The sequence below is a fragment of the Temnothorax nylanderi genome, unplaced genomic scaffold (assembly GCF_030848795.1).
Source record: "Temnothorax nylanderi isolate EJ_2023f unplaced genomic scaffold, tnyl_v1.0 TNYL_tig0017_pilon, whole genome shotgun sequence".
In the NCBI taxonomy this organism is placed as follows: Eukaryota; Metazoa; Arthropoda; class Insecta; order Hymenoptera; family Formicidae; genus Temnothorax; species Temnothorax nylanderi.
Genome location: NW_027249079.1, coordinates 243,012 through 269,958, shown reverse-complemented (window position 1 = coordinate 269,958; position 26,947 = coordinate 243,012). Strand labels below are relative to the sequence as shown.

Sequence of the window (26,947 nt, the reverse complement as noted above, 5' to 3'; positions counted from 1 at the left end):
CCGTGTCTTTCCCTGCCTGCCTGTCTTCCTGCGCGCGTTCACCAAGTGTGACGTGTGCATCAACCCGCCATCGCCGAATCCGATATCACTATATCACCGATCGGAAACTCACGAGCGCCGGAAAAAAAATTGAAACTTTTCTCGTCATCCAAGATTTCGTAAGGTTCGTTCTCCATTTGTATTTGTTACGGTGCTAAAAAAGAAAATTAAAAATTAGATTTAGAAAATAAAGAAATTTTATTATTCTTTTCTTTGCATATAGGTCGAAGCTTGTTTTTTAAACGTATTTCTCGTGTCGAAACAGTGGCGGTGGCGTTTTCGTTTTAAGCCCCCTGGCTTCTCTGGAATTCACCTTGTGCCCACTCTCGCGTGTTAAAGCGCGAAAATATTGTGTGTACCGGGCGCCATAATGACCGCGATAATTTTGTCCCGTTTGAGTATACATAATTAGAGCGACGTCATACGTGACATAATGTGCGCGCTAACATGTAGCCGCACGTGGAGCGCACATAAGCTCGGTAAACTCCACCGTGGTATATTCATCAGGAAACTTGTGTCCAACAGTTTCTCATGCCAAGTTAAATTGTAGCGAAGAACCGCCCGCTTGTGTTGCAACCGCATTGACCGACCGTCACATAAGCCTTGCTCACACGTTACTCATGCTTCTTCGGGAATTCGGAAGTTCGGGTTCCACGTTTGACCGAGCTACCTGACACACGCTCGTCTGGCGTTTTCGATTAGTCCAAACCAGGCCCTGATCGATCCTTTCATATTGCAGATATTTGGGTAGGAAATTTATTTGAATAAAGAGACCGCGTAATATTTATGCGCGTATAATATGACAATCTGCAATTAAATAGCAGGATTTGTCTTCTCGACTTTTTTATTATCTCGGAATTCTTTTCTATTTCATTTTCGGAGTTTGATTATTATCGTTTAATCACGATAGTAATTTTACTTGATAAAAAGTTCGAATCGCTGTGCAAATTACAGAAACGAAGTAGACAGAATCGAACAAGAAAAGAAGGATTAAGGAAATGAACGAAAGGATTCTATTATCTCTTCTGCGAAACTCTTTCATTCGGTAGTAAACGCGGTAATAATCTCTCGGGCGTAATCGCCCCGCAATGCACTAAGATCGTTGTAATACGGTGTGTTGATCCGGGTATGTGTTCGCTTGCTCACGTCGAATTCGTACTTTACGATTCCGAGGCGATGCGGCCTCTCGATGTGGCCCCCGATGCAGTTCGATGCGCCGCTGGATTTCGCCACCGGCACACCGATTCTCTTCTTTACGAGCCGGCGAAGCGCAACGGGGCGCTCTCTCTCTCTCTCTCGCAGGCGGTCGAGTATCCGACGCGCGACACGGTTTTATCGGCGATATCCTACGAGCCGGCGCTCGTATCTTTCCTGCTTCCCCGTGTTCCGGAATATAAAAAGATCGCGACGGGGTGAATCGCGCGCGCGCAAAAAGCGACTGACAATTGATAATTCGTCGGAAGCTTTACGTGCGCGCGCGAGACTGGAGTTTTTCGTTCATTGGACGTCCGGCGTGTGTTAACCGAATCGTAAAATTTAACGAGAAAGTGCAATTCGGTGCTGTTGGATAAAAAATAAATCGCACGCAGTGTCGATATGCACCTGCGTTCGAATATACATCCTCTATCCCGGTTTTTTTTTCATGGTGCGTGCGTTTCGTGATACTGTTAGTTCGCCGCGTCTTCATCGCGTTACGAGCTAACCGATAAAGCAAAATAACGCCACGCCGAGCGGCAGTTCCTCAATAAGCACGCGTGATGCGCGACGTAATTAAAATCCGTAAGTAACAAGAGCTTACACGCGGATCGACTCGAGTGATCTGCATAATACGTTGCGCGCGACCCAAATCCGCGTAATAGAGTTTCCACGGCGGAGGATAAGAACGCTTGGAGAGGAATCTATGTTCCCCTCTGCTCCCCATTTGCATCCTCCCTCTCTCTCTCTGTCTCTCTCTCTCTCTCTCTCTCTCGCTTTTCTCAAAGAGAGAACCTCGCGTCGCTCCCATTTTATGCATCATCGCGGGCCTACTTTCGATCTCGTTCTCGAGGATCGCCTTCCATCATGCGTCGCGCATACTTCAGCCTCCGAGTGCAATTCCGTCGTAGACGAGACGGGGGGTGGGGGCGCAGAAAAGAGGGTGATGCAACGTGGGAAAGAGGATACGGGTCGGGGGGGGGGGGGGGGATGATAGCGTAATGCAGTGTTGTGAAGACGTACCTCCGGGGGTTGCGAGACGGGCGATTATTCTCACGTGGGCCTTATGCGCTCCAAAACAGGGCTCCTAAAACTTTTCCTTCTTCCACTTACTGTTATTTCTTTTTCTACATACGTCAATAATTATTCTTAAACCGTTATTGAAATTTATTTATATTTTAAAAATGTTCGGTAGGGGATAGTAAAAAGGGACATGCAGTGATGTGACAACGTTGACTACGAGCGAATTTTCGCGGCTTGCTCGACGTGGAAAATCATTCGCACGACGAATAGGGTGGTTTTCGGAGTTCGGTCAAGCGGAAATTGGTAATCCGATTTTGAACGCGCGAACGTTGGCAGGCCGGTAGATTTTTACTGTGCGTCCGATGGCTTCCGATTTTGCACTTTTCTGCGAAAGAGATGTGCGGCGTGCATCCATTCCTTTTAAATGCACTTGGAGCTTACGGAAGCGTTATCAGAAAAAAAGAAACGCTGTCCTCTAACAATTTCCAGCAGAATAAAAGGCCGCGTCTGAATCTTGAACGTTCCTTTCGAACATCTTTAGTCTTCCGATTGACCAACTGTCATCTGCTTAACGGAAGTGATTGGCTTTCAATTGTGAAAATATACAGGAAAAATATCTAGATGCGTATTTGCCTTGTATTTTCCTGTGAGAATGGCGCGACTAACGGGACGATAACTCACTTACAGCGTCAGTTGCATGTTGAACCATTTAAATCGATAGAGACGGCTCTACAGTCATCTGCGATACTTTATTCCTGTTTTAAACTGAGTTTATTAAAAAAAAAAACCGCTTCCAGTTTTTTATAGCCAATGTTATTTTTTTCCCTGGAAGGAAACGAATGCAACTTCTATTTTCGAAAAATGGATAAAATATTTGCAATACTGACGAGAGAAAGATAATACAGATTTTTTTTTAGAACCATTTGTAACATTCGAACGTCGCATACGAAAAATTCAGAGTCAAGATATTTCGGGATCGTCGTCGAGAAATCGCGAATTTCCGCGACTCTATAGTGGCTCTCGTAGACATGTCCTACGTTTCTTCGATGCTGGAAAATGCACTCCGAGTATCCCGGTTATGTATCCTGCGGGCATAGTAACACGAATACTTATCCGTGGTAAATGTACGCGGTAAATGCTACGAGAAAGAAAGACAGAGAGAGAGAAAGAGAAGAAGAGTGGAGATGTCGGTTATGTACGTAGGCGTCAAGAATGGTCTTGCACGACCGGGATGGAAGCACGTGAGAAAGAGTTTCCGTGGGATTACGCAGCCGTTTTCCGCGTTCTACTTAAGGATCGATCGCGCCCTGGCATTGGCTCGCCGCCGTTCGACGGTGACGAAAGTAACCCCGCGACGTTTCTCCGAGACGTGAGCTTATCGGCTTACGCCTGCGTCGAACATGCCTCTTTTTTTCGCCAAAGTGTCCGCGAAGATACGAGGAGCGAATTCTAATTTCGATCCACTATCAGTTTGCTTGTACCGCGCACACTTTATTCCGTTCCGTTTTCGGAATAAGCGATGCGAGAGAGATGTATCGTTGGCGCATCGCGATCATAGGCGTTGACTTCAAGAATATCGAAATACCTTCTGTATTACACGACGCGTATCGCGACTTTACGAAGATCAGTGGCTGCATAGCGATCGATATCGAGCGAATTCCGTGATCAAATCGAGGAGAAATCGATCGAGGAACAATTCTCCAGGGTCTCTCTCTCGTTTCTTTCTCAATGGCGAGGGAAGGGATTACGACTTGCAATTCCTTCTTCTCGAGCGGTACGGTGATTTAGGGGAATCCATCACAAGCTGCGGCTGTCTAGATCTATTATTGGACGCCAGGACGTAAGTTAGCGGCCGCGGGAGTTAGACGAAGAGCCGAAGGGGTGGGCTGGAGGGATTCGCGCCGATGGTGTCTAGGGATAACGCGGCGGACGTATTAGGTAATTGCGGGGCCGAGGAGTTCTGCCGAGGAGTCGGAAAAGGGGGTCGCCCGGTGGTGTAGGCAGGGAAAGGGATGTGATTTATATCGCTGGCACGTGACGCCGGCTAGAAATTATCGTTCGCCACCTTACCGCGGATCGTCAGACCTTTACGTACGTATATGCCGCTTACGGCACACTCTCTTCACCGTAGGTGAAGTTACGGTGGGTTCGCGTTCGGTTTTACGCGTGGGAAGGCGACTGGCGCGGCGCGGCGTCACCGCGTATTTTCGGCTCATCCTGCACGTTTCGGTCACTCCACGCTGTATATTTTTGGGGACTACGGCGCGTTTACGTCAGGTTTCTGCCTGCATTTCGCCGTTAAATGCGACGACCGTTTGGCGACGTTGCACTTTATTTGTTCAACGTGAGATGTTTATTCGGCGCGACGCAAAAGATAACCGCGTTAAAGTGGACACAACGTGGACACTATTCGCGCGACGTTAATTCGTTAAGTTTGTTTGCGTTTTTCAAGTTTTACGATGTGAAAACCTTTTTTTTCGCCCGGAACGAATATATGGCGATGTATTAATCTTCTTCAAAATATTCCCTGTTTATTTTGCTCGGTATCGATTGTCGCGTTTTCTTAAGCGTGACAGGTGATCGCGCGTGTTATTGCATTTCGATCGATAGCTTGTTTGAGGGCGACACTGAAGAGAAGAGTATTTCCTTTTGGAGCGCAATGACACGGGAAGGGAAATATTATATCATATGAATTTGCTATCCGAAGGATGTAGTAATTTTCTATGGGTCGATTGATTGAAAAATGTCGATTAACCATCACCCTTTTTGTTATTTTGCCTTGTTTCCGAATTTATCATGCTATGACGTTATCAGTTCAGGATCTATGAAACGGTATTAGACGCGGTGTTTTCAAAAGGCTAATAGCCATCCATTCATACGGTTTTATATCTCATGTTTCTACATTTCTTGCACTGCGATATTGTATCGTAAAATCTACTACGGTCAATGTATGCATTCTATTGCGTTTTTATTTATTAAATGATATCTATACGTATCTATACGCTTATATTACTTTAGATATTATGTATAGAATGTTCCCTGGATCTTGCAAAATATTGCGCAATATCGTATTCGATTTTAATGAAAGCGCGGACAAATTGTCTTCGCAATAAGTGATTAATGTGCCTTAATTTATTATTGAGTCCACGATATTTAATGTATGACGTTGCACAGTCCGTGCAATATATATGTTTCGAAAGTACCTCGTAGCGTTATGTTCAATGTCTCGTTAATTACTCAACATGCATCGCTGATGCCTATCCATCGTAAAGAGTTTCCATCTTCAACCCTTGCTGAGTTTACTGTCGCTCTCTTTCGTAGAGCCCTCTTACACGCCGAAACGTAACACTCGACCACACGCAACCCCAAGAGGCATCTAACAGTAGACGTATCTAATTACCTAATGACGTTAATTAAAATCGGATGGCTGAGGATTTGCCTTTATTCTCGCCACGGGATGTTTTCGTCTATTTCTGTCTTTTCAGTCTTCCTCGAATATTCGCTCCCCTTTTTCTCTTTTTTCTCTCGCATTTTTCTCTCTCTGATAATGTCTACCGCACTCAACTTGGTTCGTTTATAAACTCACACGATCGACATTCGCGATATTGAACGATGAGAGTAGGGCCACTTATTACTTTCATTCAATTGATTAGCTTTTTTTCCACTTTGGGACGATGTATTCATATCAGATCCATATAAATTAGATGGGAAATTTAATGTTATAGGTCATAAAATATTTATTCATGCTATGTAATTATATCTTTCGGTATATTTTTATCGACAAATTTAGCGATAACGAATTAACGATAACGACATCTCTAGTACCTTATATAACTCATTTAGAGGAGATGCACACACATATATTCTACTCACACGGTGTTCTACGAGGAACTACTTGACCGTAGCTAGCTCTTCCGTTGAATGGAGCCGGCGCGATAGAAAGCGAAATGTTTAATTCCCCGCCAGATGATAATTAACCGCGTTCCAATTTAACGCCGGCACTGTAAACGACGGCGAAGGGAGAACTGGAAGGCAGACTGTGGAAGCCATGATATTGAAAGTAATTGCAAGGTGCGGAGCTGTAATTTCGTGCTAACGAGTGGTTATACTGAATGAGCGCGTTTTAAGCTGTCGTTTTTTTTCCTTCCAACGACCCCGTCGATCGCGATCCTCTTTTTTTCCTTACGTCATCGCGCGATGACGTAAAGAATCGTGTAAGGACTGGAAGATATAGGTACATATGTACATATCCCTGATATCCGACCCTGAAGTCAGAAAATTATTATTAACTCTTCCATTTAAATGTATGAAAATTTATTTCGACTTCTCATGCCACTTTCAATTCAATTTGACATAAATCATATTTATATTTAACCCAGAATTGGAAGTATCATACGCGCGCTTATTTGCTCAAAGTTATCTGTGCCTGCAACATGTCTTTGGGGCGAGGCTCGTCGACGAGCGACGGTTAATGACGAAGGTGGGGTAAAACCGAGTCAGGGGGGTGGCACGGCAACGGGAGACAGTGACAGAAACCGGGGTAACGAAGGGGGGCTGCCTGACGATGGGACCCTGCGGTTTGTTGGTACGTTACTGCGGTACGCGGTGCGGTACCGAGCCGTCAAGTTCATATTGCCGGTTTCCTGTCATTAACGCGCCGCATCGGGCGCCAGCAACATTCTCCTCACTCCTTCCTCCCCAGTGTATCTCTTTCTCTCTCTGTCTCTCTCTCCCGAGTGTTCTCGAAATATACGCCCCGTGCACACGTAGTACCTAACGTAGTTTGCCGGTGACTCTGACGTGCGTAGTCTCGCGTTGACACGCGACACGTTCGTTCTCACAGTTGAGCGGCGAGACGAGCGATGACATAAGTTTCGTTCGCGCGATATCTTTCTCGCATTATATTCCCTCATGGCGAGATAACCTTTTTTCTAAGGGTACAATGCAACGTAAGAATAACGTAGAATTCCACGCAGGTCGAATGGAAAGAATTAATAAAAGCGTTCCCTCGTAGCGGGAACGTAACGGTAAATTGTTTAAATGGGGCTTCAAACGTTGCCCGGAAGAGTGTTTGAATGAAAGAAATTATTGGCGATAAATTGGGAAAGAATGCAAGTAAAATAACTGTCTAGCAGATCGGGCCGGGATAATTGCTACCAATCTAACGCGAATTTCGCGCGAAAATTTTCATTCATTTATACGCCGTTATATCTATCTGTTAAGCGAGCCGGGGCTGAAACATCGTTACACCGTTTACGCGCCGTCGAATATGCGGGGGCTGACGTATTCGCTGCAAAGTCGACGCTTCGGGAGAGAAAAATCGAGATAGGAGTGTTTTCGTCGATGCTGTCCGTTGTACGAGGCCAGCTGTCGTGTCGACCTTAAATCAAAATCACACGTTGAAAAATGGGACGCGGATAGGAGCTGACGACGTGCCCTGTAAATTATCTCTGACCTATGCGACTACGCGCGTCAGTGGATTATGGAAATGATGAACAAGTCGTGGATTGTGAGATAATTTTTAAACAAAGTGGCTTTTCTCTCGTTTTGCCTTTGCTCTTTGATGAAATCGAAGGAGACCATCCGGCGCGCGAAACACATAAATTCTCGCGTAGCGCAGTTGCGAGAGATAAGCTTACCTGCACCTGCACGCCTATCGCGTTCTAATGTTCCATTTGCCTCGATAGAACGTCAGGTCGGGGGTAGTCAGGAGGAACGGGAAAACAGGTGGCCCGTTTGAAACCTCGATAACTGGAACTTGTCACTTTGTCGACGTGACGACGGCCTCTGAATTCATAATCGCGCTTGGGCTATCCTTCTCTCTCATCTCCTCTCTCTCTCTCTCTCTCTCTCTCTCTCTTTCTTTCTATCTCTATCCTTCTCTCTCATCTCCTCTCTCTCTCTCTCTCTCTCTCTCGATCTTTCGTTGCTAATTACCAGAATCTTCGGATTAGCACGTAGCTAGAGTGCCAGTCAAAGTACTGAATTCCGACCCAGCTTCCCGGATCTACATTGGGGAACGGTGCAGAGTTTGACGTTTCTACAAGATTCACGTCGGGAAACGATTCCTTCGCTCGCGCGTGTCGTTACGTCAGCTTGATTGTATCGATGATCTCTTTATCATCAAAGAAACTTCTTTTCTAACGTTTTCAACTTTCTTTTAGCTTTCCTTCCATTCAAAGTTTGAGAATGTTGGTAATTGGGCTCTCCTCTGCGCACTCAGACTGAAATGTTCATAACGTCTCAACCAACACTTACATTTTTTGACGGTCAATCAGTTCTAGTAAAATCGCTGATTGTTCTTCACAGTCGCGAATTCATATTCGCGTGCTCCTCCGTAATACGTTTGAATACCATCTCGCTTTGTAAGCGACGATATACAATACGTTTCATGCGTTTCAGTTTCCTTTGGCCTTCTGCGTAGAATTCCGAGCGAACCGCGTACGCGCGGATCCTCGCGCAGGAACAACATCTGAGCAATGAAAAAAGTCTGTCGTCTTCTCCGGGTACCATTACGCGGCATGCTGTACGACAAAGAAGTTCAGCGCACGTAAATCCCTTTAAACCAGCCCGCACGCATCTGTACGTGGCAGCGTCGCAGAAGAAGGATGCGTCACCCCCGCATCCACCTTGCAAACTCTCTATCTTCTCCGCCTTTTGTCTTTATGCCAGCTTTTAATTTCCCCTCCCTTTTCTTTTCTCTTTCTCTTCCTTTTTTTCCGCGGCATTTTCCGCGTCCACGCTTTCACGAACGGAAAAATTATAATTGAATCCCCTACCGTTATAAGTTTGCAAAATTTTTGGAGTGAACCGCTTGCTAATTGATTGTCTAATTGTTGAGGGGTAATAATATCGGGCTGATTTAATCTTCGCCACTTTTGCGATGTCTTCCGTTACTCGACGCGTTCCGGCACTTGGAGAACCGTCGGGATTTAACGTACGAATAACGTAATTGCAACGTGCCTTTCATGTAACTATACCGAAACGGAGTCTGTAAGAGGATTACATTTGTTGGAGTTTGACGGCAGCAGGTTGGAATGTCGGATGGACGTTCATGTAGAACGACTCTTGCTGGAATTTCAATGACCCGCGCGATACAACCATTTCGACTATCCGACTCGCTGTGACGAATTACTACTGTGCGCATTTCGATCCTGTCATGCTGACGCGCCATTGCGTCGTGTCTGCCGACAGGTAACTACTTTATTGTAGGGATTGGATTGTTCCTTTGTAGTCGATCGCATTCCTCGAGGATCTCTTCATGTCGTTGCGATTTTTCCGCGAGTACTGTTAATAAGACGTACCTCTTACACTGTCCACTCAAATTTTTGTGTTAACTTAACATAATATGGATGTGTTAAATGGTAACACCGATACTATGTTAAAATATTTCAACAGAAAGTTGTTCTGTTGAATTCTGTAATTCTGATCATAATTTGAGGTTAATTATGTGTACAATTAACATAACTTTTGTGTTGAAGTTAAGATTGTAAGATAAAGTCAACACTCTTTTTCTGTAAATTTTTATTCCCACTTCTGTTATAGAGTAAAATCAACATTCTTTTTTGGTAAATTTTAACACGTTTAATAAATACGTTCAAATTGTGTTACTTTAACATATTTTTTAAATTATTTTAATAATTTTACATTTAAAATTTGTTAAGTTCAATTAACATAGCAGGGATATGTTAAATCTACACATGTATGTATTGATTATTTTACACAAAAATTTTAACAAAGACCTTTTTTAACAAAACTACAAAAATTTTCCAACAGTGTACATAAGATATTTCTCTGTGAAAATTTATAATTACTACGAAAGTAATAAGCATTTCGAAATCTCACACGGTCTATTTTTCGAAATTTTGACGCGGATTTCCGAGATGTACTATATTTATGCTTTTTTCTTTTTTGTATTGTGATTAATTTCTCGAGTTTGATATCAGCGTGATGTGATTATTTGGAGCAATGCGTTGTAATTTTTGCATAAAAATAGTAGGCCGACGTGGCAACGAATGCATCCGTGCGGCTAATCCATCGGAGTGTAAACGTTACCTCGAGGTAATACGCGTGCGATAATTTCCATGTAAGTAACTATAAAGCACAGGCCATAACTACAAGGGCGTAGATATAGCTCGTGCGAACGATAAAGCTTAAATCTACGCTTACATCTGACGCTTATATATGCAACGAGGTAAATATTATTTCTCTGCCGCTCACGAACAACAACGAATCCATTTTCCGCGACGTAGATATAAAATTCACGGCGATATCGTTTCCGATCGTTTCTTTTCGTATTCCAGGCGAGAAGATGTACTTTCTTTATTTCTGCGTGATTGCACCATCGTGTAAACGTTTGCCAATCGCTACGCACTACGAAGGAATATGTTTCGAGACCGAATAAGTTAGAGGTGGGGAGTAAAAGGATTCGTTGCTTCATGGGGTTTCGTCATTTTTGCGAAAAGAAAAAAAAAGAGAGAAAGAGTAAAGCCAGTTTTCAAATGGCCATATAAAATTACGACCCGCGAAATCTTTCACGTGCAAACAGGAACCGAGATTAATTTTTCCTATTTAAAATAAGAACGTGGCGCACTTTGCAAGTATAATATTAAGAGACCCTGTGACACGCGGAGCATGTGACGGAAAGTCGCGGAAATGCGAGGTGGAGCATGATCCACGACCCATTTTCTTTATCCTCAAAGTTACAGTTCCCTATCTATTCCCGAGGCGAAAATATATGTCATACAAATGCTCAAAAGGTAGGCGTAGCACTTGTAGCATTTAATTTATATTAAAAAGGTCAGTGCCCCAAGAGTTACTTTTTGAAGAAATACGACTTTGGAGCACGTGTAAGTGCTCAAAATGCTATTTTATTGTCCGGAATTTCATGTGCTTCATATGCTCCGTGTCCTGCTGACGGCGTGAGTTACAAATGCTCTCTATGCTCGAAAATTTGGCAACGCACATTACCCTTTCATTCTTAGGGAGGGAAGAGAACCAAAAAATACAGCCCAGTCTATATTTTCGCTCATGTGCAGAATGAGCTGCAGACTATGGAGCATTGAGAATATGATGCGGAGGATTCGTAAACAGAAAAGAACAATGGAGTTGAGTATGTGTCGCATTTAATGATGACTTGTATGACTTAGATTTTCGCCTCGGGGCAGTTTCGTTGCCTTTTATCGGACTCACGTACCATGGCCGTTCGAACTGTATGGGCCGTCGATACGCACGGGGCATCTCGTGAAATTGGCGTCTCGTGGATTAAAGAGCGAAAGGCGAATCCTGCCGAGCCCGCGCCGCGCCGCGCCGCGCCGTCTACCTTCTGTTTTTCGTTCGAGCTTTACACGCCTTCGTTCGCTTTTCGCAGTTCGCGCTCTTCTCTCGTCGGCGAAAAGTTCCCCTCCCCCTCCCCCTATCTCTCTTTCTCTCATGTCGCGGCGAAAGCTATTTCTGGAGATTCTTGGGAAGATTATTGCGGCGCCGCGAGGTAAGAGCGGCGAAGTAGACCCCCTAAGTCTACTTAATGTTCGAGTTGCCGGAATCGTTTAATTATTTTGCGCCGCGGTGCTCGACGCCCACGGCCTTTTGAAGCGTTTTTCACGCGCGGCAAAGTTCGCGAAAATTATTGTCGGCGCCGAAGTTGCGTACGTACCCCGGCCGCGCTGTTTCAATAATAATTACAATAATCGCGCGAGATAGGTGTCGTAAGTTTTGTACCTGTGTGCGAAGGATATCTTTAGAAATTATAACTAATTTATTTATGTCTATCAATATATCTTGTAACATTTCCAAAGTCTCTCTCTTGAAATTGATTGTTATAAACTTAGCTGTATCTAGATGTTTTTAGAACAAGTCTGCGTCTAACATTATCAACGGTTCGTTTTCTTTATCCGTTCTCCATTACATCACAACTATGACAATGGAGAGTTCGTGAAAGAACCGTTCGCGAGGACACTCAGACAAAGCTGTCGATACATCTCGACTGACTCAAAAGTTAACGTATCGTTTCCACGAGACTGCCTCGCTAAGGAGGACATACACTTTTCGCGTCGTCTGAAATTCCTCTTCACATTGGCGGGGTATATTTTCCCTTCGACAAATCTCGCGTGTCTCCACGGTGACGGGGCGGCATGGAGCACGGTCCAGCATCCTCGCAACGCTCGCTTCCTTCCCTCCTTTCATCTCCCGCGTCGCCCCCACCCCCCCTCGACGATGAGGTTTCCATGGCGCTCGGCTGCGGCTCCGCTTCGATCCTATCGCGCGTCATCTTATCCATGAATATCTGCAAAAGGAATATGTAAATAAGCCGACTGAGATATTCATGCTGCTCCTGTTGTATCCCCGTCTCCGTCCCCGATTGTCGTCATCCGCCTCGCGGATAAGTATGTTTGCGCGATGCACATACGACGCGCACAAATGCGCGCTCGATCATAAGGTGTCCGGAATTTCCGCGTCTGGATCTCGACTCGCGAGTTTTCTGCCGATTTTGGGATAGAGACGTTCCTATGATAAATCCTTGATTTTACTAGAAATCGTTATCAAACGCGATTTTGAAGTTTCCCTGCACTTGGACATTTTACGATGTAAATTAAGTGTGCGGTAAATCTATCTGAACGTCTACAGAAGAATATCTATACGATCGACAAAACTTTAGATGATCGCGCCCTGCCAAATAACTCGCGGCTTCATCGCGCGAGGAGGAGAAAATATTGCTCCCTCGGTTTACAACCGGATAAATCTTCCGACACGCTGACGTGTCGTGAAAAGCTTATCTCTTATTATTTTCTAAGGTTCAAGCACCGCCAAGACGCGATCGTTACCCGGGCGAGCTGCTGGAAAATGCCTTTATTTCTTCGCCGCGGAGTTTCCGAGGAGTCGTGGGGAAACGTGGGAAAAATCCTTTCGATCTTTCGCGGGCCCGAGTACGCCCAGGTTGTTTTCTTTGTTATCTTTCTCTCTTTCTTTCCCTCTGTCCCCCCCCCCCCCGCAACCCCGTACACCACCGTAGTAGGTTTTACTCGTCATGAAATCGGGCGGCCAAATAAAGCAAACTGTCGTACCTTTCTCGCCGGATGACGCCGACGACGCGAAAACGAGGGCGCCGCGGCGCCGCTAAGGGCTTTCGCGTGTTTCTCGGCTGTCACATTATCGTGACAGTCCACGGAAACGCGTTGTTGCTACAGATGTCGCAGAGGCTCGCGGGCATCCTCTGCTCCAGGCAGCCAGCCGTTCACCCAGCTCGTCCAAGTTCTCCCGTTTATCTCGCGATCATCGTCACCGTCGAACGAAAGATACGCTACGTCTAATGACGGATATCACGCTGCGCCAGAAACGGATTCTGACAAACGATGCATTTTCGAGGCGCAATTTGCGGGGCTCTGACGTCACTCGGGAAGAATCTAACTGAAATAATTTTTATTTTTACTTGAAACAAGATTCGTGATGTATTCTTTAAAGAGAATATAGTTTTTACAAGCCACATATACATAAAGTATTAACTTTAATCGCGAAATAAAATATTTTTTAAATTTAAATTAACTTGTATTTTATCGATGTTACTATTCTTATCAGAGACGCGCGTATAAATCGCAGTTATGAATTATCTCGAATCAACTGAGAAACTGACTTTAATCCGAGAATGGGCGGCTCAGTTATCTAGGGCTATTTTTACACCCCAATTAAAAGTCACTGTTATTAATTACATATTGCATATTTTGGATTGTTCTAATTTATCAGTATTTGAGGACACAACTTGCATACAGATTTACTCAACATTTTCCGAAAGAAAGTAAGAAGAAATTTAAAAAATATTAAAAAAACGAAAGAAGCACATTAAAATTACTGTGACGTGAGCTTCATTTTTTCGACACTGGGGTGTTTAAGTAGCCCCAGGTGCCCGTTCTCGTTTTTAACAGCGACAGATGCATTTTCACGGTTAATGTTTCGCGCGTCTGTATATATCCACGTCTCTGTGGAGGACTCGGTTGGAAGGATGCCTGGTCGTGATTACAGACTCGGTTGCCCCATGGCGGTCAGCCGCCATTGTTTACCGCTTCGAAAGCTCGATGGACATGCACCCGGGTAGCATATACCGATGTATAATGCAATAATGTAATAACGCGTCCTGACTTTCGTATAGGCTTACGAAGTTCGGATATTGGTTACCGTGTTTAGGATATGGCGCTGCTATTATACACGTTGCTCCGTTTAATCCTTTTCCTCATAGGCACTTTGCGAACTGCGTTATTATAGGACAGAAATATCTCGGACCTACTAATGAAACAAGATATGACATTAAATCAGAAATAGATATTAAAATTAAAGAAGTCCATTCGGTAGAGGAATGAGCGTTTTGCAATTATATACCTGAACAATTTTTTAAGTCTTCAAATAAGTTATTAAAAGTACACGATTAATTGTAACCGTAAAATTGGACAATTTTCTATCATACTCTTTGGGTCTCTTTGGCATGAGAAATTATTATCGTTTTTCTTTCACTCTTAATGATGCTTCGCGCGAGCCATATTTCGACTGCAGTTCATAGAGATTCGCTTTGAAAGTAAAATTCGGAGCATATATATAGAAGCCATAAGTCTTTTATGGCATATATTGTGCGAGTCAAGGAGAATTTTCTCCGTGCCACCGCCCTCTTTCGATCTGGCACAATCGACGTCGTTTTCTTGAAAAATCAGAAAAAGATTACTTATGCTATCCTTAGCTCGGAGTGCACTTTCAGCACGAGTAGGTACCTGAGAGAGAGTCGCAATTCCGAAACACTAAAAGGGATATATTATATATATAAAAAGGCGTAAGAGGTCGGATTGCTACTTTGACACGCGTAACTCTTGCTTCCTTTGATTTAGAATTATTTCTCTTCACATTGCCGCTCGTATACTTTTTATCTTCCTGCGAACTTCCGCCTGTAACCTTATACTACATCTTTGAAATACTGACTCGCTACGTAATGTATGTCAGGAGGAACTTAGATGAACTAGAATATACTCTTCTATAATGTTTCTTACTTTTATGTAAGAAAGTCCATAAAATATTACATTTTAAAATGCAGGGATGCCCAAATATCCCCGAATCAATTTTGCGGGAGAATTTTTAAGAATTTTAAATTTTAACACTTGTAAATCGTGAAAATTTATATTCTTAAAAAGATATTGGAAGAATGTAATTATAGGTGCGAGATAGCATAACGGAACTTTAAAAACATCGTAATTAAAAAAGTATGACTTTATTTATTATTTTATTTGCCTATTATAAATAAGATTTTAGGTAAAAATATAGGGTAAAATTATATATCTATATTAAGAATGTAATAAGATATTTTTTTAAGAACCGACTGTCGAGTAATACACATTTGAGTGTAAGAATTATTTTTTTAGCACATCTTATGTTACAATTAAAACTTTTATTGCTAATAATTTCTTATTTTTTAAAAAGCATACATATATTTGTGGAGATCTGATCGTAATCTTGAAATTCGCGGATTTTAGTATTGTACTTTTTCATTTAAAATCCGTTTTCCCATATGCATATCATGCCCCTTTCTGTAAAACTTATATTCTCCCCGATGTCTGTTTCTTCCAACCAGAGTTGAAATTGATTGTCCAATATCCTCTTTAAATTTCTTCCACATTTTTTATTGAGACCTTATTCTGACAATAATTCGAGCTTAAATCCGGCCAGAAGAAAGAAGCAGGCTTCGTGAATCTTTTTCTGCTCACGCTGTGAAATTGTTTCCATCGGAAAATCTACAACGCGACGACGAAGTAAAAAGCTTACGCGTATGCAAATTTGTCGAAATGTTTTTATCTTAGTGTTTCCATTTCGTGTAAACTTTACTCTTTTCTGTATTTTTTTTGTATTTCTCAGTCTTTTTGAGTTCAGCTTTTTTTCCTTCTCTTCTCGATAATCCTTTGCACAATTATACGATGCCAGTATTATTGTTGATACGATAACAATACATCGCACAGTATCTTATTAATTTTATTTAGTATTGCAATTTGTATTTTATTGGTACTATTTCAACAATATAAAAATGTTTTTAAAAAATATGTTAATATTTGTTCAAGAATTTACACGAATTGAGGTGATCTTTATTTCTGCAGTGCTATCGATTCATTGCACGTGTAATCGCAATCTTGCAGCCGGTCCTCGGGGAATTGCAGCTTCAGCGTGCAATTTTTACGCAGCGCGAAAAATATTGATTCATCCGACTCCCAATTCACTTTCCTCTGTTTCACGCGCGCGACCACCGCCGCGGACATATTTTGCGTCGTAAAAAGAGAAAAAAATATATACAATCGCGCCGTAATCGACAACCATGACACACAGCTGTACAACAGATCCCTGTCCGCGTCCGGTCGGAAGCGGACGTCGAGGCCGAAACAAGGGCGTCGACCGAGCGTCGTTCGTGCGGGCTATATCGTGCACAATGTAACGTTACGTCAATCTTGTCGCTTAGATACGCTGTATCAGTTCAGCTGTGTGTTTCCAAATACACCTCCTCGGAGTACCAATTAGAGCTTTACGTCGGATACGCAACGATTAATGGGCATCTCGCGCGACGGTTACGTTACAAGTTTTTACACGATCATTAATTTCATTCACAAGATGGTAAAAATTCTTTCAGTTTTGCAATTCCCTTTGCGACTCCCTTCGCGATAATTTTACCGAAGCGAAACTGCGTTTCAATATGCGGGATCGCGGCCGAAGTTTCCGCGCTTCCCCGGAAGTCGGAACTTCAGACGATTGATACTTAGGTGTGCCTTGACCTCAACCTTGAAACCGCGGAATGCACAAGAGTGGCTCGCTCCGCCGCACATTCCCGCTTTACGCACTACGTGCTGCGCGCGGCCACGTGCACTTGGTCATTGCACTCTCCTTGTCTTTCTTTCGCCAAGCCCTTTCTGCCAGGCCTTCTTCGTCGCTTTAAGATCCGCTCCGTTCTATCCTTGTCACGCGTCGTCGCATTCAGCTTCTCGTATATTCTCGAGCTATCGCGAAACTTTATATTCTCGAAAATCGGCGAGATATTGGAATAATGTAATTATAGGTACGAGATGGCATATCGGAACTTCAAAAACATCGTAATTAAAAAAGTATGATTTTATTTATTCCCCTATCTCCTCGATCGACTGACGTAGTCATTTCCGCTTTTGGATGGGCTTTTAGATTAATTGCTCAAATCAACGATTTACTGATAAGCGTGTTTATTCGGACCTTTTACGTTCATAGCCGGATGACGCAATTTCTCGAATATAGAAGATTTTACTGAAATATAAGAGAGAAATATCGTGATGCGAAATGAAAGCTGCGAGATATTATTTTAGTAACACACACGTGCGATGCAATTAATGTCTCGGGTGGAAAGATTTTCTTGGCAATATGAGATAGTTGGTAATGACGCATTTAATCGAGGTGTAGTTTTCAACATCGACGAGAGGAAAGTGCGACCTCGGCTGATATGTCTGACCCGCTATTCGTTTCTTTAATGTAAGAAATATGGCGAAGAAACCTGATAAAAGAAATTGGCTGCCCTTGTTTTTATTCTTGGCTTTCAGGCATTCGTTCGAGCGATTCTGCGACCAATATTTTTGTTGTATATTTTCTCCACTGGTAAATCACGCCATTTGGAAACGTGCGCAAACTACGAGGCGCGAGAATATAAAAAAAATTGCAACAGTTTTGAATCATCAATATGGTCAAATGATTGATTTACGTATACGACAGAAATAAATTACAACATCACTTTTGGAGTTTCAGGGAAATGATATTATACATTCCGATAAATCACGAATCACGATTTACGTACATTTATTATAAAAACTCACATCACGTAAAAATCTGGGTTATCTCTCTGCACCGTCATGCATATTTTCACAAAACGTTCGAAAAAGTCATTTAAATTGGCAAAAAAGTGTAATTTTTTTTTAATCTATCGGGAAACGACACAAGTCGAACCAAATTAGTTGATTTCAAAATTATCAGGCATCTATTTTACCTGTATTTTTTTCTACGAATAATGGTCAATGTAATTTTGTAAAGAACGATTTTTATAAACTATATCGTAGCGACAGTGTTCGACAATAATTTTCCACGAATGGTGCTCCTCGATTCTAGCAGCATAATTAGATTTCGGACGAACGTCACGCCAACGACAAACGCCGTATACGGGGATGGTGCGTGTGAAGTAGTAAAACAATTTCATAGTAATTCGAAGTTACCAAATGGACGGTGCCTGTGATTCCCCATCTCTCCGTATCTCCGAATTCAACAGGTTGCAGCTGGTGGCTGGAGGAGCGCCATTCCTCCTCATTCTTCTTTTGCTCGCCCTTGCCTTCATTCCTTCCTTCCTTCCTTCCTGCCTGCCTGCCTGCCTTCCATCGTTCCTTTCAATTAAGTGGCCGGCGACGCGTACTCCTCTGTAGCTTCTTTCAGCCGCGAGCGACACGCTCTGATCGTACGTTAATTGCGCGCGTTAATTGTACGATCGCGAGCTACGCTTGTACCTCACGGAACGATCGCGAGTACGTGATACCGATCGCCTGCAAAAAGACAAAAATGAGTTTGTAACGCGCTGAATAATGTCTGTTCGTCGAATATCGCATACCAGTTTACTTACCAGCAAATTTATTCGATCAAAAGTATTTTGCGATCTCTTTATGAAGAGTTAAGCTCGTTACCATCGCAAGTTTCTTGCGTACAACTCGCGGTCGCGGAACCGCGGCCGGAAGGATAATGAAAGTAGCGGAGGGAGAAGTGTAGAAAGAAATCGGACTGCACTTCCTGTCGACTCGCAACAGACCGTGATGGTCAGACCTAAGTCGGCGCGGTGGCCGTCCATTACGGACTTTATCTACTTGCTCGCCCCTTTCACAAGCCCGCATCTTTCACGTAATTATATTGAGAAGATTTATTGGACATAACTTTCAACTTTGAAACTTTAATGTCATTTAGGAAGAAATAAGACGCGAGATACACTTCTATCTCGGTCCAAGACGCTAATTATTATCTAGACATAACTGTGTGTTTCTTCCGTTGCAGGTAAGAATTCCAGACCTTTCGAATTTTCGTCCGTTTCCCACAGCACCGTTTCCGGTGGTAAGTTTGACTCACTTCATATACACACTCATGCAATTAAATGAAATATTACCATTTGAAGTATCACGTCGTATTTACACAAATGATACATAAATTTATGTTGCACAAATGTATAATATTTGCATGTAAAAGAAAATAATGTTTGCTCAGGCATATTATTGTATATCAATTTGTTACAATTGCGGAATGGTCGAAAAATCTTTAAAATCAATTGACGATCACTGATGCCACGATTATAGTTTGCGGCCGGAAAGTTCTTAGTTCAAGATTTCTAAGAACGTTATCGAGTATGCAAATTTTATCGCGCCTTCAGTTTTCTCGCGCAACGACGAAACAAATGCGCCATTACGTGCTTCCGTTCGACTACGTGACTGTTTTATTGCTGTGCTATGACATTTATTTTATTGTTCTGTCACATGGATCTCACGTTGACTCTCGAACGCGCGCTCGTAGCGCCAGTTATAAAAAGAAACAATAGACCGATCGAACCCTCGAATAAGTAGTGCTTCCGCAATCGTAAAAGTGCGAGGAACGGTTGACTGAAGGTATTCGGCGGCGCGATAATAGTAATCTTTTGGCGCTCTTATTTCTATTTCAATATTTATTAGCCGAGACAAACCACGCTTATTCTCGTTTACAAATTCACGTAACGATAACGAACAAATCATTGGGGAAAAGGTAGAAATGTAGAATTCACGGTATTATGTGTTTTACTAACAAATATCGCATTTATTAATCATTTAGATGTATAATTAGATTTTCGCTCTCTATCGAAATCAGATGCTTAATGCTAATATTTTCATGTCGACGGTTGAAACATTTCGCCTTGTGGAAAGATGCCAAGGTGCATGGGCAAGTTAAGGAGAACAGGTGAATCGCGCGAGAGAAGGCAAGCTGATGGATAATTGCTCACGGGCCGCGGCAACGATCTACAGATCGAGGGTCGTCGTTGCAATTTAAACGGATTTATGGTACTCTCGGTACCTTTAACTCAGCCGCTCCCTCGGGCATCGAATTTTCGTAGTCACTTGCACGTGTATAGATGCGTGTGTTTGTGTGTGTGAGCCGCTGCGCTAGACGCTCACACGAACTTTTCTGTCATGGTCGATCGTGTAGCTTCACGCTTTGGTAGAGCGAAGGAGGCCTCGTCGGATTCTGAGAGAGAAAGAGAAAGAGAAAGAGAGAGAGAAGAGAGAGAGAGAGGGGGGGGGGGCAGACTCGGAGAAATTTCGGGCCGTTTATCACGATTCACGAGGCGCTCCACCATTTTCGATATTTATACCGTAGGCAGGCTGCTGCACGAATTCGAACTGCATTCGAATGGCCCGCGAGAAGTGTTTTATCTCTTCCCAGAAGAGTGATACCGCGCCGTAAGAAACAGGAAGGTAACGATCGCGGGAACTCCTCTGACTCTTTTTTTCCTTTCTAAATAGGATTTTAATAGTTAATTGTGAAACGCGCCTTAAGTACGTCTGGCACGATCTGTTTCCCCGCGAGGAAAATTAACTGTTAATTATTGAGCAACGAATAATGCTGTCTGACAAAAGTTTTCACAGGTTTTGTATTCTTTCCAGACTTATCTTATTAATATTGTAAAAACGATTCATAAACGTATATCTAAAAAGGATAGGGTTTACTTAATTAGTTTATACTAATTCAGCCAGCTGTCGTTTCGTCTTTTTCGTAAAACGCAATTTTTTTATCCGACAACCGTTTGACTTGATCTCGACAAACATTTTCCTTTTGTAGAATGTCGCGTATAAGCGCATCGACATCGCATACTTGCTAACTTTAACGACGTTAAATTTGAAATCGGAGAACTGTTAAAAGCGACAACTACGAGATCCATGCACCGTTTAGTGGAATAAAGTGTTTGCTCCGCCAGTTTCAGCCCAGTCAGGGAAGGAGCAACTCGAAGACGGGTCATTGTTCTGCATTCGATAATCGTCTTCAAAGTGCTGTCGAAGCTTCGTGTTTACCCATGCCTCGGAAGCCGGTAGCGATCTTTTCTTTAGACTGAAGCAAAGTCCGTTAGAGCGGCACTAATCTGACGGCGATAGAGAAGCGAAGTTTCCGATTCTCATTCAACTCGAATCGCAACTCCTTGCCTTCACTCGTTAAAATTCCGAGCGTCGGTGTTTTATCGGGTTCAGTTATTTCAGTCTATCAATAATAATAATGCTGTCTGCGAAATTATGAACTGGATATACGGAAAGGAATGTAGGAAAGTCAGAATTACATCTTACTCCGCTTAAAAAATTCTATACGTCAAAAATGTGTCGCAGTTTGCTTAAATAATATATGTAACAATAATAATTTACTCAGTCCTTTTGTTAGATACATAAATATTTGTCAAAAGCATATCTGAACTTATGCTAGGATCTGCCGTTTGCCATTGTGATATATAATGATTTTATAATGTCAAAAATCTCTTTTCCTTCGGCTCCTAAAGTCCCTTTCTCACGAGAGATTCTGGACACGTCGACGGGACGGCAGCGGGTAAGCGGGACGCAAACAGTTTTCACCTTTCCATAAGAAATTCGCGGTATTATCATGAGCAAATTTGACTTTCCGCTCTTCCACTCTCGAAGATTCGCAAGTCGCGCGCGCGCGCGCGCTACCCTCTCGAGAAACTCCTCGTCCGCAATAACCGACCGAGCGTCGTCGGTGCAGCGGAGTGGCTCCCGGTGGGGCTGTACCACTACGTGCATCCTGCTCTTCAGCATCCGTTCGATAACCCGCCGCGGGATCGACTATGCATCAGGCGAATTCCGGCGGTCCGCCAATCCGCGCCTGAAGCCCTAAGATTCCACGGCGGAATGAAGAAAGGCAACGCGAGATGACAGATGAATATTTGATACTTCGCTCCGCATTTGCGTTTTTTCGAAATTAGAAAGATACAGCAAGATTTTCTTATGCTTTAAAACCAGACGAAACGACCAGGCGTGAGCAATCATGAAAGCCGCATTTTGATAAACTTTTAGTCGATATTCGCGTGTGCAAAATGTCAGGAAAAAAATCCAAGTTTTTTTGGTAGTCAATTTTTATCATTCATCGTGTATAAGATGGTGAGTCCCGTGTTTCTATTCAGCCAAAACCATTCGGCGCGTACTCAATGCGTCATATTTTTCGTTTCGTCCACCGGAAGACGAGCGCAATCTCTCGTAGTCGATTCAAGCAGGGGGTGCCTCTTTTCGCGCTTTTATTCCCACGTTTCAAGATGCTTTTCTTTTCTTCCAGCACGACGACCTCTCTCTCTCTCTCTCTCTCTCTCTCTCTCTCTCTCTCTATCTATCTATCTATCTTCCCCGCTCTCTCTCATTCTCTCACTTTCTTACTCAGTCTCTCGTCTTTCCTTCGATACCTTGCATGTCACCGGAGTCGAAGAAATTCACGCTCGAAGGTGCATCCTCGAACAGTTTCTCGAGAACATGTCTCCCTCCCGTTTCTCCTCCCTTGAGCGGGGGTTCGAAGTGGAACGGGGGGTTGGAAATTTACGCGCTACGGATTTCGCTCCTCGTTTGCCCCTCGGTCCTACGGAAGTCGAAGATCGCTCGAGCGTACGGTGCGGATCGTGATATCTCGATTAGATATCTCGACCCGTTACTCCGGCCGAGCGGAAGGCAACTCTTCTTTCCGGGAATCTATCCGTCGCTTCGATAACGCGCTTTTCCTTCCGCGGTATCCCCGTGAAACTTTTCACGCGAGAGCCCGTACACGTTCCGACGAATAGATCTCATTCGCGAAAAGTATCGGGTCTTCGCCGCTATATTTCGCCATTCCATACACTCGCGTTTTTTCTTTTCTTAAAGTATAAGAAGTATATTGTCGTCTTTCGCGAACCTAACAAAATTAATCGATAAAAGGCAAAGAGTCGTAATTTTTTTAAAATAAATGGTCTTTAAGAAATTAGTTGAGCTGGATAAAGTTGCTGTTCTTAATGATTCTTTGAACTAAAGAACTATTAAGCTGTTTAAAATTAGCTGACAGATAAAGTTGAGAACGCAGCTGTTTGCGTCGCGTAAATCGGTAAAATGTCCACTTACGTCCGCGGATTGCGTGGCACTATCACTTGCCATCACTCCTGGTTCATTTACCCTTCTTGAAGCGCCACGTAGAGCCGCCACCTGCGGGACGCGTCCAATGTAATTTCGAGAATGGACGCGACATGGTTAAAAATTAAACGGCACGTGGTTAAAAATTAAACGGACGACGCATGATTGCCTATACGTTGCCGAACAAAACGCGAGACCCAGGTCGGATTGGCCTCGTGTAAACGCGATTAGACCACCTAAGTCCCGCCGTCCGTTCTCCGGCCTATCTGACTGGAAGTAATTCCGAGTCCGAATCCGGGGGGGCAACGTGGAACGCCGCGTCCCCGAGGAATAAACCCACCACTAGCACACGATACGTTGTACCCTCCCTCGCTCCCTTCCCCCTTAACTCGACCACTATGGGATTTCAAAACTCATCTTGAAACGTGCGCGGAAGTCCGAAGTGATCCAGCGGTGGTGCTTCTCGGTAGCACAGAGGTGGGGGGTCCTTAATCGACGGGAAAACTCTTTTTTCCCGAGGAATAACGTGCGGATCTCTCCGGTGCGGGTAGGTAATTGAAGATTATGGTCGGAGATTCGAGGCAACTGAAGATAGAGTAATCAGGTTTCCCCCGCGACTGGGCGGCCGAATTTAGGGAGTAGCAGTAAGTCTCGATTCGTGATTAATATAAGTGACAAAATATTGAGCATGTTGAAATTTCATCTTTCTGAAAATTTTAGAGGACGAAAAACATTTCATTCCAAGATGTTTCCGTGTTTCTTATTAATTTATCTCAAATTTTATCGATCTCAAATTTGATTATTATTTGCCATTTCCATTTATTCCGCTGTTGTGAGGTACATTGTACATCGGAATTGTTCTTCGTTTTTATTTATTTATTAATTTGTCAGTTTGAGCCAGTTGAATCTCCTCTTCAAAATCTACTCTTTCGCAATGGTTGTAATTTCCTTAATCTGCATTTCGGCCGAACGATAGCTCCCCTGGACCGTTCCGTGATTCCTCTAATGGACTTTTAGAGAATTGGGGCATGCGTCACGTATATAGCCCATATTAATATCGTTCTACGGTCTCCGTCTCGTCCCTTTCTAAGGAAGTCCCAAGGGAGCTCAGCGTACCGTTGGTAAGTGCGATATTTACTTTAGAGTCTTGCTCCAGAAATTTCTCCGTAGGTCTACTTACCAAATTGATCTTTTAATTCCGTAATTGCTGACCGTAATAGCAATTGTACAACACTTGTAAATCTTCTAGGACGATTTATTTCGAATTAGTTTAATGCGTAAACTATTGTATTATTTATCAGAGTGTTTTTAATTAAAATTTTATTCGCACACAAAACGCTTCCGACATATTCATCATTTTCAGACAGGATATCTCCCAATCGCTCGTTGCAAGCATAATCGCGAAGCGTTAATATCGCGCGGTGTCAGATCGGTCGAGCTATGCGCTCGCGCGCGCATTCCGCCGTTGAAATCTTCTCGTGCCGCGTCGGTTTACGGCGCGTCGAGAGGCGAGCGTAGCTCGCAGAGACTTGCAAAATAGCGCGCAGAAATGCCGCGGGATGCATTGTTACGAGCCTGTGGCCTTGGTCATTAACCCTCCCGAGAGAACGAGGTTCCGCAGCGCAGCTGGCTGGTGTGTTCTCTCTATCTCTCATCGTTCTCTCTTCCGGCTACAAAACGCCGTGGCCCCGACACGCGCGCCGCGTCCATCCTCTCTCGGTCCTGTCGGTCCGCTTGTCCCTTCGGTAACGAGCCGAGATGCATGAAATGCTCGCATGAAATCTCGTTGAATACTTGGCCACGCTACATTGCTCGCCCGTAACGGCATGGCACTCGCTCTTACGGCACGGCTTGTGGCTGCGTCTGTCTATGTCCGACCCGCAACTACTTTGGGTCGCCGCTCAAACATTGTGATTTGATAGGAGTTGATATGGTAACAATAGAAGGGAAAAGATATAATTATCTCAACATACATAGAATAATATATATAGAATACGCATAAAACTTACGATTTATAAAATATATCAATTCTTTTGCGCTCTCGAAATGCGCGCAACGTGCACGTTTCCCTCGCTCTTGGATAATAATTTAATATTGCAGGGCATTAAACGCACGTTGCGGTGCAGGAAATTTTTGTTTGCCGTGATTTATTTCGCGAGCTTTCGGAAAGAATGTTTGGTCGTATAGCTAGGGATAGCGGTATCCGACCGGAGCATCGTATAAACGTTCATCTTGACCAATAGGTACTTGGCTCCTCTCTCTATCTCGGCTACTAAGTTACACGGTGATAAACCAGGAATCACGCAGGACAATGATCATCCTTTATGACGACACCGGACTGCGGAATATACGCGCGCATTGCGCGCGTCGCTGCGCCGGACGTACTTATAGCAGTTTATTATTGGCCGAGGACTCGTAACGTAGAAATTACACGCCTGCTCCGAGGGTACTTGCGTCAATACGCGAGCGACAGAAGTACTCTATGTACTCTTTACATGCTTGTATATATCCTTTACACGTTAACACTGCGCGGACACCGTGTTTTTGGAGCATTCACCCGGACACCCTGGGACTTTTAAGTCCAAAGGGTTTTTAAAAGCGTTTCTGTGTTATAAAAAAATGTACAAAAATTCATGTATCATCTTTAAGGTTTCAAACAGTTATTTCTATACTTACATTACGTCGGAACGGTTGCAATTTTTTATTTTTTTTTTTAAGAACGTTGAAGCCATTCACGTGGAAATTATAAACGAAAAATCGACTATGCCTTAAAAGGCTCACGGTGTCCGCGCGGTGTTAAGGCAGTAGTTGACGCCATTAACAATTCATAATAAAACGTATTACGTTATCGCGTCATTAGTGGCATCGCGAAAAACCGTTACATATTACATGACTTATAAATTGAACGAAATTATATTACGCGAATTTACAATATTCATTACAGACACATCCGCGCGAACGCCGGCCATTAAATTTGCAACACTTATTATTATTGCGCTCATTATACATTCGTAATGCAGTTTACGTTATATTTATCATGCAGACTCATTATCGCCGCTTTGATGTAACATTGCGCTAAATATTCCAAAGCGCGAGAAAGGTGTTTCGCGTTCGACGCGTCAGCGTGAAGCAAGACGTCGACAGCTGCCTCCCTCACCTCCCCCCCCCGCCCTGTAACACGTCCATCAATCAATCTTTCGATTCCCGCTGCACGTCGCGTCGGCGAGATTTCTCGACGAACCAACGGCTCCCCGCGCATTCCGCCACGAGCACCTCTCCCATCGGCATTTCGACGACAACGCCAACAGAAACGAAACGGAAGATAAATAGCACCGCGCGCTCATCTCATTCATTCGCCGCAAGCGCGGCGAGCGTCGTGTTATCACGGGGATTAAAATAAAGCGAGACACGCAAGACGGGGTGATGATTTTCGCGGGTGGAATGTATTTAATACACCGGCGGGTCTCGCCTCTTAGCCACCGAGAGTGGACATCGTGATTCCCCTATTTTCCTCGGTGCCG

The 26,947-nt window shown here is 43.6% G+C and overlaps 1 protein-coding gene across 6 annotated transcripts in view; it reads left to right on the top strand.

Moving 5' to 3' along the window:
* Positions 1-26,947, top strand: part of Heph (polypyrimidine tract-binding protein 1 heph) — a 384,945-nt gene that overhangs the window by 182,387 nt on the left and 175,611 nt on the right. For 2 of the 6 annotated variants that reach the window (XM_071698916.1, XM_071698920.1), the window contains one exon: positions 19,315-19,371. The exons of the other annotated variants lie outside the window; for them this stretch is intronic. In XM_071698916.1, coding sequence (XP_071555017.1) covers positions 19,315-19,371 — 57 coding nt within the window. The remainder of the gene's footprint in view (positions 1-19,314; positions 19,372-26,947) is intronic. 6 annotated transcript variants of the gene reach the window in all.